Source organism: Nicotiana attenuata, unplaced genomic scaffold, assembly GCF_001879085.1.
Source record: "Nicotiana attenuata strain UT unplaced genomic scaffold, NIATTr2, whole genome shotgun sequence".
NCBI lineage: Eukaryota > Viridiplantae > Streptophyta > Magnoliopsida > Solanales > Solanaceae > Nicotiana > Nicotiana attenuata.
In genome coordinates, this window is record NW_017671488.1 from 50481 (window position 1) to 65655 (window position 15175).

At 36.2% G+C, this 15175-nt stretch overlaps 2 protein-coding genes across 3 annotated transcripts; one reads left to right on the forward strand and one right to left on the reverse strand.

Annotated features, from left to right (window-relative positions):
- The first annotated feature begins 1711 nt into the window (after window positions 1-1711).
- On the forward strand, window positions 1712-3402 carry LOC109208597 (replication protein A 70 kDa DNA-binding subunit C-like). The gene is made up of 2 exons (XM_019371727.1): window positions 1712-2194; window positions 3072-3402. Exons 1-2 carry the CDS (start codon window positions 1908-1910, stop codon window positions 3400-3402), a joined length of 618 nt encoding a protein of 205 aa, XP_019227272.1. The 5' UTR covers window positions 1712-1907.
- A 3474-nt stretch (window positions 3403-6876) lies between these two features.
- Window positions 6877-12896, reverse strand: LOC109208592 (50S ribosomal protein L24). Of its 2 annotated transcripts, none has more exons than XM_019371720.1 (6): window positions 12813-12896; window positions 11250-11336; window positions 11057-11152; window positions 8157-8260; window positions 7941-8077; window positions 6877-7237 (listed from the first exon to the last, which is right to left on the reverse strand). In XM_019371720.1, exons 2-6 carry the CDS (start codon window positions 11307-11309, stop codon window positions 7155-7157), a joined length of 480 nt encoding a protein of 159 aa, XP_019227265.1. In that variant the 5' UTR covers window positions 11310-11336; window positions 12813-12896; the 3' UTR covers window positions 6877-7154. The 2 variants fall into 2 exon arrangements, with proteins under 2 accessions (XP_019227265.1, XP_019227266.1); XM_019371721.1 differs by lacking the exon at window positions 12813-12896 and adding an exon at window positions 12383-12773.
- Between the last annotated feature and the right edge of the window lie 2279 nt (window positions 12897-15175).

Below are 15175 nucleotides of genomic sequence, written 5' to 3' on the forward strand. Positions count from 1 at the left end.
GTTGTAAATCAATTTCATGCTATTTTGATAAATGAGGTGACGCACATGCTAGGTGACGGGCGTGTGGACGTGCACTAGTAGGGATTGTGACTTGATTTGTCCCGTGAAAACTGTAAAGTTGCATATTTTGATAAACTCTATATGATATTTATGTGTTTTAGAAATGATTCTATTAACTTGGGCTGAATGCCATGTTTGGGGCCTTGTGCCGTACTGTTTGGATCCTCACACTGTTTTGATTCGAAAGCATATCCTCGGTCATGATTTTTACCTGTTTATTGTTTGATTCAGTTTCATTACTCTATTTTTACATATATGAAAGTTGTTTGGGCCAAGTTCCCTGATTTTACGCTGAAATACCCGAGTGGCTTGTGAGGTTGATGACTGAAAGAGGCCGAGGGCCTGAAGGTGAGGATTATATAATTATGGATCGGGCTGCACGCCGCAACGATATGTTGGATCGGGCTGCACGCCGCAACGATATAGCGTTTGGGCTGTAGGAGCCCCTCCGGCACACCCCCAGTGAGCGCAGTCGACTATATATATTTATGGATCGGGCTGCACGCCGCAACAATTATCATAAGGTACCTATTGAGCGTGAGTGCTGAGTGCGAGCACTGATTGGTAAGAGTTGAGTCACGGGTGACTGAGAGGCTTGCCCGAGGGGCTATACATATATATGAGTGATACTTTGCCCGAGGGGCTTGTTTTTATGAAATTACTGTTTTCACTTTTCTTTTATACTGAGCCTCTATTGAAAATGTTGAACAAATATTTTAACCAACTTTCATTGAAACTGGAATTTTTACGAGATGTTCGGAATTTAACTGCTAATTTGAACCTTGTTATTTCCACTGAGGTTTTTATGTTATGAGATGTATATGACTTTTAAAATGCTTGTCACCGCACTCAGTCTTTATTTATCTTTATTACTTACTGAGTTGGCATACTCACATTACTCCCTGCACCTTGTGTGTAGATTCAGGTATTTCTGAACCCGATAGCGGGTGTTGATTACCCAGTGGCAGGTTCATCGGAGTTAGCAAGATAGCTGCCTGGCGATCGTAGCCCTTTTTTACTCCCTCCTTATTCTCCCTTAGTTGTATTAAGTGATTTTCCCGGCCATGTTGGTCTTGATGTTGTCAGACGATAGTAGTAGATGCTTATGACTAGTGACATCCCGATGTCGGGCTTTCTTTCTGCAGTGTTGTTTTGTATTAAACACTTTATAGAGGTTTATTGTTAAAAAGCTTTGCTTTTATCCTAAGAATGAGAATATTGATTGGTTTTGAGATTGTGTCGGACTGTCGGCTGGCCTAGTTCCATGGTAGGCGCCATCACGACTGGGTTGATTTTGGGTCGTAACATATACTAGTATTTGCTAAATATAAAACCTAAATCAAATGTCTACTATTGCTAACTATAAGCCTAAATTAAAGTATACTAGTAGACTAAAAGTACGTTAATTTGTGCTAGTAGAAGATAGCGGATACCTTTGTGAAGTTAGTTGAAGTGCCAGCACATTCCACGACATGTTTTGCTTTAGTTACTTGTGCGGTTCATTTCCTTCTTTTTAAAACCTGATAGTCTACATGGCTAAACTTAAAAAACTTGTGGCTTCCTTTGCAATTAGTAATTACTCTACTCTGTAGAACCTCCGATCAAAACTTCCAAGCTTCTCTCAGAAGCCTCAAGCAGCGAACAAAAGGCCAATCCTGTCATTACCCACATCACAAAAAAAGAGCGGCTCCCCCCTTTTTTCCAGTTTCGCGCCCGCTCAGTTCTATTCTATCCCGCTTCATTTTTATGGTTTTGAAAAGCTCTTCCGCTTCACTTTCAACTCACTCTTTCTCTCTCTCTCTCTCTGTCAGTTTCTCGAGAAAAAAAGTGTAATTTCGCCGGAAAAAATGCCGCCGATAAACTTGACGGAAGGCGCGATAGCGATTCTAACGAACCGCGAAGCACATGCGGAGGATTTTAAACCGGTGTTACAAATCACAGATATTCGGTTGGTGAACACTCAGAATCAGAATAACAATAACGAACGGTACCGGATCCTTTTATCGGACGGGGAGTTTCTTCAGCAAGGGATGTTAGCTACGCAAAAAAACGATCTTATTCGGTCTCAACAGATTCAAAAAGGATCTATTATTCAGATGAATCAGTTCGTTTGTAATAACATCCAAAATCGAATGTAATTGCTCTTATTTTCCTTCAATTTTGTCAATTTATATGATATAAATGCTTGAAATTTCGGATTGCATATGTGCACCTTGAGTGAGTTTTTTCATTAAGATGCTTCGCCACAAGAACTGTGTATGTTTGCTTGGAGATATATATGATTATTAGGTTTGAGAAAATCAATTGCTTATGCTTTTTATTTAATTAGCTGTTTGCAAATTTTAGCACGAACTCCCGTATTGTTTAGGACGGTCAAAGCAATGGGAGAAAATAAGGTGATTCTGTTCAATAATTTGTGTCTGTGAATTTGTTTTTATCTTCTATACCTTATAAACCAAAAAATCCTGGGAGAGTGGTGGACTTTTTCTTTTTTGTTGATCGTTATTAGGGGCTGTTATTGCATGCTTGCTTATACCTAAGTTACCTAGGATTACTTTATAAACCTAATGAAGAATAGGCTCAACTTGGGTTTAAACTTCTGTGTATATGGTAAACTTTTTCCTATTATTAACAGGGTTCCTTAAATGTGTATATGGTAAACTTCTGTGTATATGCTTTGCTCCTGCAGTTGGTGTTGCAACTTTTTAGGTTTGTAGATTGGCTTTTCCTCTAGTGACAGTGCTGTGATTTGAAGCACATCTTATATGTGTATAGTTAGACCCTAATTGTTAATTTTTCCTCTAAGGTGAGTGGATGACACTTTTGTATGATGAGCTTTCTGAGATTGGCCATTTCAAAAAAATTAGCAAACAGCTGACCTGCAACCCCACCATGCTTCCAATAAGAAACTATATATACACACACTTCATTTTTTGTAAGTGTCTTTGAGAATCATACTTGTAGCTTTCACTGTTTGTTTATTGATTTTTCTTGTCTAATTCTTCAAACAGGATCATCATTGTTATTGAATTAGATATTTTACTGGAGACATGTGATACCATTGGAGAACCAAAGCATTATCTCCCAAATGGTATTAGTCCTTCAGTGCCACGGCCAGCTGCCCCACTTCAGCCTTCCACCAATCAATCAGGTGGTTTAAGTGGCAGCCCTCAATCCTTTACTGCTGTTTCAGCTACTTCAAGCTCAGCTCCAAGATCAAATATGCCTGGAGGGATGCAATCTCCCGAGTCAACCCGTAGCATTGGTTATAATACTTCCTCTGCTGGTAATATTGACTCTGAAAGATATAGTTCAACAAGTGCACCCCTTTACCCCAANTGAATCCTCCTCAACGCAGTCCGCACTGATATGGACCGCGGCCGCGTTGGGCCAGCACGGACCGCGCAAGAATGCGACGCGGCCGTGCTGGTAACAAGTTAAGCACACAGATAAATGGACGCGGACCGCGCAGAAAGGACGCGCGGCCGCGCTGGGCCATGGATTTTTAACTTGAGTTAGGGTTTAACACTTTAGTCCATTTTTTATCAATTTAGGGTCCTAGTTGTCCCTACTCAATTACTCATATAGAAGTTCATGCCCAGTGTTCAAAACTAACACAAAAAAACTAACCTAATCATTAAACCTAAGGAAAATGTGAAGAAAGAAGAAGCTATACTACTCGGAAGTAAACAAAATAATTAAAAATTAAGACTAATGAATGAAATATGCAAGAAATGTTACCAGGAATTATGAAGATTCAAACTACTTGATGCAAAGGTCTCAGATGAACAGTAAAAATTTAGGCTCAGGAAGTTAGAGTGCGAAAAGGGTAAAATGAGGCCTTGGGTCTCTATTTATAGAAAATCGTGGGACCCTTCACTTACCTACCAGCGCGGCCGCGCAAAAATGGCCGCGGACCGCGCTGGGTTTATGTCCAGCACACTTGAACATAGTTTCCCAGCACGGACCGCGCAAAAATGCTACACAGCCGCGCGGGTAACTTCAGAGACTTACACCCCCTAGCACAAGCTAGTGCGGACCGTACTGATTTGTAGCGCGGCCGCGTTGGCAAACTTCAGAGACCTGACTTTTTGTGCTTTTATTTTGCACTGCTTCAACATTATCCCTGCAACATCTCACAAACCATTAGCCCAAAAATCATAGTCTACAAAGAAAATCAAAGAAATAGAAAAAGACATGGGTTGCCTCCCAAGAAGCGCCTGATTTAACGTCGCGGCACGACTCATGTTACCATCATATCACCTCAAATGAATGAGTGCCACCACGTGGCTGTCATCAAACTTCCCCAAATAATGCTTGACACGATGCCCACTGACCCGGAATACTTCACCATTCTTGTTTTTGAGATCAAGAGCGCCAAAAGGAGTCACAAATACCACTTCAAAAGGACCACTCCACTTTGACTTGAGCTTTCCCGGAAATAACCTCAACTGGGAGTTGAAAAGAAGAACCATGTCACCCACCTTGAACTCCTTACCCCGAGCATATTTGTCGTGAAGGTACTTCATCTTGTCCTTATACAAGGACGAGCTAGAGTAGGCATGAAATCTAAACTCATCAAGTTCATTCAATTGCTCCACACGTAGATTGGCTGCAACATCCCATTCCAAGTTCAACTTTCTCAACGCCCACATAGCCTTGTGTTCTAATTCCACCGGAAGATGGCAAGCCTTACCAAACACCAACCGATACNATAATGCTGGATTTGGGAGTAGAACCATAGAATCGATGAATCCTGTTGCAAATTATGGTGGCAGCAATAGCAGTATCAGCAGAGAAAGTGGACTGCAGGGAAATCAGCAAGGTCAATACGGAAATCAGTTTACTGGCTCACAGTTTGCTCCACCTGGTTCTACAGGCATGTGTATGAGCTGTAATAGTTGTGGTGGAACAGGCCATAGTGCTTCAAACTGTCCAAGCATCATGAGTGGTCAGGTCCAGGCATATGGAGGTGGCTTTGGCAATAAGGTAACTTCAGGAATGAGCAGTGATGGTGCTTCCGGTGAGTGCTATAAATGCCATCAGTTTGGACATTGGGCAAGAGATTGCCCAGGTGTAAGCAATGCACCCCCTGCCAATAACATGACTCCTGCTTCAGGAATGAGTAGTGGTGGTGCTTCTGGTGAGTGTTATAAATGCCATCAGCTTGGACATTGGGCAAGAGATTGCCCAGGTGTAAGCAGTGCACCCGCTGCCAATAACATGACTCCTGGAAGATATGGGAATCCTCCAAGGCAACGTGTTGGTGGATTTTGATCAACCTTTGAGCATATAAAGTTGTCCTGTGCGGGTAGATGCCTTCTCTTAGGTAGGTAGTACCTTCATGGATTTTGCCTTCTTTCTATACAGTGACTACTTGGGGCTGAAATTTTGCGCTAGTGTTCCTGGATGCCTGGGCTTAAAGTTGTCTTCAGTTTTGAGGAGCGACATGTTTTTGCTCTTCCCTGTAAATTATTTCCTGTTTAAGTTTTTCTTGATCTCTTTTATTGTTCTTTTTAGGTAGTCTGTCTTTGTGGTTTCGTCCTTTTAAGAGCAAAATTCCTGTGTTATAGTGTAGACTGCTATATTAATGTTACTTATTTATCTTTTTTCATCTGTGATGTGTCATCTGTATTCGTGTCTTGAATACCTAATAATTGGGTAATAAGCTTCATATTCGATAGCACTCAGAAGTGATTCTGGTATTGACCAATTATTATGACAGTGAGAAGACCAAAATGAACAGTGTATTTCTTTTAACGTATAGTTGGGATTTTATTAAATCCTCAAGGCTCTCACCTTCCTATTATCCGACAAAATAGTTTCTGTTGAGTAGCAGGTGATAAACTTGCTGCATCTGAAAGTTGCAAAAGGTCGATAGACCAAAGAATTTGTGTATTAACTTCTAGTAAAAAAATTATTATTTTCCTTTGTGACATAAAAAGGGTTAAGGAACTGTGCCAGTGCTGGAGTTTTAATAGCCGTAAATGCAAAAAGGGCTACAACTTTATGTTATTTTCAAGGTGTTTAAGAAATGCTGGTGCTGTTGTTCTCCACATTTTCAATGTTTGTAAAAGCCACCTTTGATGGTTTTTATAGTAGGAAGAATATGAGATATGAATTACAGAGGGCGTGATTGCTGGTTAAAACTGACAGATATAGGTGGGCGGGAAGTTATTTGCGTCAGCAATGTTTATTTCGATGAGCCTAAGCTACCTCTTCACTGTTCCAATGATTATTTCTTCTCGTGTCTCCTTATATGTTATTGTGAAGCATTGTGGTCAATTGAACCCATTTTATCTCTGTGACTAAATCATTCTATATTGAACTTAAAGGGCGTTGAAACACAGAATAAAGTGCCTTTCTGAATCATATGATATTTAATTGTTGTTTCTGTCAGATTGATCGGATGTAATACCTGAGATTACTTCAGGTATCTTTCCTGTATTTGTATATAGATTTATGTATACGTCACGAATAGAAGAAGATCCTGCTTCTTGTAGTTCCTCTTACTCTGGCTTATTTTAGACTGTAAGAAGTGGCTATGCTCCTAAGTTGGAACTGCTAATTAATATTTGATCTTAGGACTCTCATCGTGAACTGTAATGGCTGAGACCCTATTTTTAATTGTGACTCCTGTCCAAACTTTAGTGTGAGGATATAGCTCCAGTCTTTGCCTAGAGGCTGTACTGAGAAGCTCTTCCTTTTTCTATTTGTAAGGAATCTCATTCGTCTAGATTCAGTGGAGCCATAATGCGAGAAGCTGTCATCTGAGTTTGAAATGCTAGGAACGACAAAATTCAAAGATTGTTTAAGTACACCATAATTCTCGTGGTTGAGATATTTATCTGTTAAAACCAATCGGGTTTGTGAACATCCTATCAATTTTTCAATTGAAGAATCCCCAGATGACTCGTTTAAGTTTTGAAAAAAAAAAAAAAAGAATGGGAGAAGTCTCGGTGCAAATTGACTTGGTCTAAAGCCAAACAGTGTACATTGAGATTCTGACTGAAACAAATAACCATATTATGCCAGCTTTCACAAAAGTAATGCAGGTAACAAGCATCTTCATCACATTGAGATGTATAAATTCATCAGAGATCTGGCATGCCTTTTCCTGTTTTTGGATCATATGTTCTCTCCATGACCACCTCCATTGGAGTATCCTTGGGACCAGCTGCACAAAGAAAAGGAGAACATCCAGAAGAAAGAGGATCAGAAAATTGACCCTGGAAGAGTAATCAAACATCTTATATTTGGTAGAACCAACTCTATGAAAATTTTCCTTTTAGTCAAAACAAGGAACGTGGTAAGCAACAATGTCAAACAAGCACCATCAACTCCCAGCAGAAAGAATACTTAAGTCACACACCTCAGGAACCATCCATCATCACTCAGCACACAATCCCCAAGCCGTTCCTAGCTTCAACCTTCCATATTCCCAAACACTACTCCCACAGGAAAGTAACAGAAGGATAAACTATATTATTGATCTCCCCGGATCCACGCTTCATCTACATTTGACTTACAATCTAATTTTAGGTTACACTTCTTAAAACTGCACCATGACGTGTCACGCATATCTCAACAATTTGTCCTACATTAAGGTTGCATCATAAAGTTGTCTACAATTGATTCTTAGCTCTTTAAGGTTTTAAGCTTTAATTTCTTCTTCCAGTTGAAATCAGATTATACCTCTAAGGCTACAAACAGAAATATTTTTTTAAGACCCCCCCCCGACCCCCCAACTCTTAAAAAAAAAAAAAAAAAGAAGAGAAAAAGTAGAGAAGAAACATACAGCATATACTACATTTAAGATGCAACAGAATACTCATCTAGAAGCATATACTCAGGCGAAGGTGAAAGAATTTGATAATTACCAATTGTAGGCCTTATTGTGGTCCTTATTTTTAAGATCTCGGGCCGGGGAATAATAGAACCTGACGCTCCTATACCTCTTGAGACTCTTACTTTAGAGCCATCCTCTAGGTATCTAATTCCGACCTTTGTTGGTTTCCTGTGGAAGAAGACATGAGCTACCACCATGTTCTAAGAGCAAAAGACAAATGGTTAGAGAAAAATGAATACATCCATACCCTGTGACTGGATCTACAACCTGAACATTGGATACATGCAGCGGGGCTTCAACTGTAAATATTCCACCTTCATGGCCTTGCCCTTGTTTAATATGTTTCTTGACCTGCAAAATGGCATATAATACAGCAAGGGGTAGTGTTGTTTTACATACTGATTATGTTTTTGATAAAATAACATAATTTTATTTATAAACAGTATCAAGTGGGTACCGAAATATGTTACAAAATAAGTGATTTGTCCTCTGCCAAAGCTTTAGAAAGTCTAACTAAGGCCAAAATATTTTGGTCATGTTAGATAAAGAATCTCTCTTACACCAACAGTCTTAACTATATTGTTTACATAAAAAGAATAGCTTGAAGCGCTTCTTAGTCAAATTAACAGCTCCCTTCCTTAATACAGCTATCATTAAGTGTGATAGTGAACGAGCTACTTGTCTAAAACACCACCAACTGATTCTTGCTTGCTGTTCACTAATAATCCAATCCGTGGAGAGGTTGTCTTGAAGTTCTAACTAGTGAAGCAGACTCCTACAGCTAGCTACATCTCAACAAAACCACCTTGAGCAACTCAGTTTCTTGTTCAATCTAACAATCTTGATGTCGATTCCTCCCACATAGTTTGACAAAGGTGTCATAAGTCTATCTCATATTCTTTATATTACGGTCACCAATGAGGATTTACTACATTGAAATTATCTTTATGTTCTCAGATTACAGTCGTATACCATTGGGAAATTAGAACCTAAACATTCTTCAGTCTACACCCATTCTCCAACACCACCACTAAAACTTAATGCAAAAGAAAGCACAACAAAGGCTGATACTATCAACACTTGAACCCAGACAGAAATAATCCAAATTCAGAGGTAACGTGAAATCGTGGCATACCAGAGTAGCGTCATGAAAGTCGCGTAAAGTCTGATAGGATCATATAGGACTGTTAACACCTCAAGATCCTTCTCTATCCATTATGAGCTTTTCAATTTAAAGCTTTTCTTGCTAGGAATTGCTACATCTACTAACCTAACACTAGTATATGCTGTTAACTGACTAACCAGCACTTTATGATATAAAATTATTCCTTTTTTCTTTACCTATTACTTTACTTATTATTATATTCACAAACTGTCTATTGTTTAGTGTTTGCTCAAGGTTTCTATATGTAGAACTATTATTATTATGCAGAAAATTCAGACAGCTCAGCTGCATTGACATTGTTTTAGAAGGAAACATCTCATTTGCATTCGACTTTATAGCATCAAAACATCTCTTTTCTTTTCAATATTTTCATTAAGGCTATAAATCTGGTAATCTTCATACATAGTGAGCTGTACCTTCAAATTGCAACATGCCTTTTGCTTTAAAAGTAGGGATATTTTATTTTTTTTTAAGTTGCAAACAACATCATACCATAAAAAACAACTATCAGATTGTCCGAACAACTTATCAATTTTCTATGTAAAATTCACAAGACACCATATATTGGATCACAACTATTAGAAAGAAAACATTCATGTAAGAGCCAAGATTTGGAAAGGCAACGCAAAGGAAACTCTAACAACAAACTTTCTGGTTCATCAAATAAGTCCTCAGTTCTAAATACACAACACCTCCACTTTGAGCATATGTTGGAACGTCAGAGAAACATGGTTATGATGGCTCCACCATAAAATACGGCACATACTTAATTTTGAATATCCTGACACTGTAATAGATGCTATACAACACTTGGGACTCAACAATCAATTATAGCTCCTACTCTGCCTCCTTCTACTTTAGGATAGGATCCTCCTTGGTCCTTTTTACATTGTGCGGGAGACTAAACATACTAAACTAGCCTCTTCCACTATTTTTTTGATCATTAAGCATGGATTTTATTTTCGAGACAGCCATTTTATACTTGCAAACTTACTAAGAAGCTCATAATATTAAATCGTTCCCAGAAGACAACCAGTGAAGCTTTAGATGACCCAAAGGCCAAACTGTCAAAATTCTCGATTCAAGCCAAAACAACCAGGTTCTCAGGCTTCCGAAGTACTAAGCTAAAATCAGGTACTCAAGGTGGGGGAATGGAACATGAATAGGTGATCTAAGTAATATTTTAATCATTATACCAACAAAAGACAAAAGGAATTAAGAGCATCATAAATTTTCATTGCAGATTTGTACTTTCCCAAAATTTCTGAAGATTGTGTAAGATTAGATAGAAATGTCTTCAAACTTGAGAGACAATCTCTTTCCATTTTCTCTACCATTAATATCTTCTTTCGAAGGCAATTTTTTTAAAATCTCATAATTTATGATTAATTCATTCAATATTTTTAAGGATAATTTTTCACATCTAAATTATTTATTTGATATATACGTTGTACTGTATAGATGAAATTAGTTGAACTTAATAAAACTAAAAAATAAAATAAAGAATCCAAAAAATACTCGATTTCAGTTTATGGTTCCACATTTCATTTACATGCAATAAAATAACTCGAAGATAACCATAAGCATTGAAAAACCTCTTGCATAACCCTTGCATTGAAAAAATATAACCAAAGATAAGCATAACCATCACAGATGACGAGACACAGAAGAGGAGAAACAAAAACAGTTGTAAGACTTGAAATTTGTTTGCAAGTTGCAACTTCAAAGTTGGAATTAGGTGAACTTTATGAGTTAAGATTCTCAAATTGACATTAAATCTTCTCCCACTCATTAGTATCAATTCCACAACAGGACTCCTTAATACATAATAACAAGTAAACAGATAAAAACAGGATTTTGGAAACAATGCAAAAAAAAAGTGAAAAAGAACTAAATTATGACAAGATATGTTTGACAACCAGGGTAAATTACCACAAGACACGTTTAAAGGATATAAAGCATGTGCCAAGAAAAATGCTAACCAGGTTTTTGCCCTCAACGATTACACGGTTTTGGGAACGTATGACACGCTTAATGGTACCAGTCTCGCCTTTATCTTTTCCTCTGATAATCATGACCTGAGCATTGGAAACAAAACAAAAAAGGAAATAATTAGAAAAATCCCTAGGGTATTAGAGGTCAATCATCCAGGGAAACAGTGATTAATGAGCTTACATTATCACCTCTGAGAATTCTCCACTGATGAATGAGTTTCTGATAACTTTTCCAACCCATTTTCAGCTTCAGTAAAGTACAAGCAACCTGCTTTGCATTCAGATGTGAAAATAAATCCATTAATCAGATCAATATAAACAACAACAACAACAATAACAACAAACCCAGTAAATTCCCACAAGTGGGGTCTGGGAGAGATGTTCGCAGCCTTACCCCTACCCGGGAAGGGTAGAGAGGCTGTTTCCGATAGACCCTCGGCTAAAGAAAAGACCACAAATTTAAAAATAGCAAAAAGAAAAGGCCTTTAACATCAATATAAAATATCACAGATATTTATACAAATGCATGCACCAAAATCCATTTGCAATTAACATAAGCTGGTTAATATCCAAAAACAAGAGACTAAAAGGTGCCAAATACCAACTAGCCCCACAACTTAAAAGGCATCTATTTATTTCAATTTTTTGACTTTTTTTTTATCAGTTAAGAGAATTTCAAAATTCTGACTTTCACAACACTAATATAACCACTCATTAATAAAATTTACTGGGGGACTGAGAAACCACAATCCAACCTCAACCATAGTCACAAAAAGATAAATAAAAAACATAACACTTTGAAATGAAAGTTAAAACCCATTAACAAAAGAAGAAAACCCATCAACAAGAAACTTAAAAAAAAAAAAAAAGACAAACATAAGACTTAGTTAAAGATAAAAATTCAATCACAGCTGTAAAAAATGCTGAGCTAAATTTACCTGCAAAGTAAAAGAAAAAACACACATCTTTCTGAAACGAAAACCAAAAACAAGCCAATCCAACACTTAGATCTTATCTTCAACCACATGCAGACCCAAATAAACACCAATGCATTTTTTCCAGCATTGATATCATCAAAAAAGAAAAAATTAGTACCAACAAAAACTCCAAAACCCAATGCATCTATTAGAAGGAAAAAAAACCACAAAGAAAAATTCGATGATCCAGTTATAATGAAACCGGATACCACATTACAAACCCAGTTCCATTTCATCACCAAAAATAGAAAAAAAGATTAGATTTTTACACCAAAATAAGATAAAAGTAAACTTCTCTGTTTCTTCAAGCATTTAGCGACCCTTTAGGTTTCTCTACCTTTCTTTAATTTCTTTCTTCTGTTCTGGAATGCAAGTTTCAAGAACTGAAATTTCGCTTGCGAAGAAGAAGAAAAGAAAGAACAAGTCCAAGAAGTGTTGTATGTATATATATATATATACATAGAGAGAACAAAGAGGTTTGTACTTTCACTTGATGAATATAAAGTAAATAAATAAATAAAAAGCCTAACACTATCAAGAATCAAGAAAAAATCAAATCTTTTGCAAACTCGTTCCAATAAATCCAAATTAAGAAAAAAATCACAAAATCTATTCAAAAACAGTCCATTCAAATGGGGCCTAACCTAAATTCTAAATATCTCGATACAACATAAATAAAATTGAGAAAAAGTCGTTAATTTCACAAACATATTTCAAATCAGAAAAACTACTTAGATTAGATAGGAGAAAAAAAAAGAGAAGGGTACCTCAAGTTTTAGCTTGAGAAGGTGGTTGGGGGTTTAATTAAATGGAATTTTCACTTGTCTGACTTTATCGTTTTAGGTTTTTTATTTTGGGCTGTCTAAGCGACCCAATTACTTTTAAGGTCCAATGTTGGCCCAAATCTTGATAAGCTTCAACCTTTTATTTGTTGAAACTAGTTTCTTTTATGGAATTTTTACATTCCTATTCCATATAAGAAACTATATTACCCTCAATGTTTAAGGTTTGATTTAATTACATTTAGTATATCTAATTATCAATTTTATACCATAATGTATTTTAACTGTACAATTAATGTACCGTATATCACTCCTTAATTAACGCTACCGTATATTCCTCCAAATCCCCCCCCCCCCTCCACACGTTTCTCCCTCCCAAACCCCTCACCCACGTATCTCCCCACACCCACATTTCAAACCCATTATTCCCTCTGCTAAAACCAGAGAAACATATGTAACACCCTTCCATTAATGTCCAATTTCAAGCTTTTTCTTCTACAACCAGTCAAAATTGAAGTCAAAGCTTCAAAGTTCATACACACATTTACCTTCAGCTTCAAATTTTCTCAATGAAGAAGAACAAACCTTCAAAGAGACAAGAGAGCAGCAATTCCACCATTGACAGCCATTAAAAAGCTTTGAAGCTTTGAATTCAAATTCGGGTTTTCAAAAATCATTATTTGTTTGGATTGGGTGTTGTTGTAAACAATTGAAAATATGGTTTGGAGTTTATTTCTCAATTTTGAGGGGTTTTGGTGAAGATTTTGACTTCGTTTTGGCTGAATTTCAGATTGAAACTCGAAGAAGAAGAAGAAGAAAACGACATGACATACATTATATTGCAGCAATTGTAGATAAATTGTAGACTGTTGTTTATTTATTTTTGAGTTTTTGTGTTTTTGTGTTAAAAATTTTGATGGGAGCTTGTTATTCCACTTCGTCTGTTTTGGAGCTAACTTGTGCAGAGGAGAAGATGTTTTTTAAGTTATATATATTGCTATACCTTTAAATTCAAGAAAGTATGGTTGTATTGTATTTAAAGAGGCGTGAATTTGTAGATTAGGTTGAATGTGAGGAATGAGTCAAATAAGACTCACAATGGCTTATTTTCTACATTTAATCTACAACAAAACTACATATCATTTGAAAAATTAATATGAAAATAAAGAATTTCAATGTTTCTACAAATTATCTACAAAATTTCTACAAACTGTTCATAACAGAATTTATCTTTATTTTCATGCATGTTCGTCTGGAACACTAAAGTTACTTGATATGCCAACATCTCCCGTTATAGAGGAATACAACTTATCTATAACTTTCACACATTATTTCCACCCAGTGAAATATAACTACAATAACATAAAATTTGAGCTTTGCATTTTTGTGTAAAAAGTTTTGATGGGAGCTTGTTATTCCACTTCGTCTGTTTTGGATCTAACTTGTGCAGAGGAGAAGATGTTTTTTAAGTTATATATATTGCTATACCTTTAAATTCAAGAAAGTATGGTTGCATTATATTTAAAGAGGCGTGAATTTGTAGAATAGGTTGAATGTGAGGAATGAGTCAAATAAGACTCACAATGTCTTGTTTTCTACATTTATTCTACAAGAAAACTGCATATCATTTGAAAAATTAATATGAAAATACAGAATTTCAATGTTTCTACAAATTATCTAGAAATTATCTACAAACTGTTCATAACAGAATTTATCCTTATTTTCATGCATGTTCGTCTGGAACACTAAAGTTACTTGATATGCCAGCATCTCCCGTTATAGAGGAATACAACTTATCTATAATTTTTTACAACTTTCACACATTATTTCCACCAAGTGAAATACAACTACAATAACATAAAACTTACATACAAATTTTATACAAAATTTATACAATATGTCTTTTGTATAATTTGTATCTAATTTATACATAGTAAAAATAATTTTCATACAATTAATTATATATTATACAACTTATCTACAAATTATCTATAATTTTCGTACATTATTTCTACTAAGTTATATACAACTACAATATAATACAACTTAAATATAATTTTTATACAATGTTGTTTAACTTTCATACAATAGTTAAATGAATAAAAGAAAAATAAATAAACAACAAAATACAATTTTTCTACAATTTATCTACATTTTCTGCAATATAATGTATGTCATGTCTTCTTCTTCTTCTTCGAGTTTCAATCCGAAATTCAGCCAAAACCAAGTCTAATCTTCACCAAAACCCCTCAAAATTGAGATATAAACTCCAAACCATATTCCCAATTATTTGCAACAACACCCAATCCAAACAAATAATGATTTTTAAAAACCCAAATTTGAATTCA

Coding starts and splice junctions, on each gene's coding strand:
- LOC109208592 (XM_019371720.1), bottom strand. CDS start 11,309: ATGGGTTGGAAAAGTTATCAGAAACTCATTCATCAGTGGAGAATTCTC. Junction 8,261..11,056: donor TCGTTGAGGGCAAAAACCTG/GTTAGCATTTTT, acceptor GCCATTTTGCAG/GTCAAGAAACATATTAAACA. Junction 7,238..7,940: donor CACAATAAGGCCTACAATTG/GTAATTATCAAA, acceptor TTCTTTGTGCAG/CTGGTCCCAAGGATACTCCA.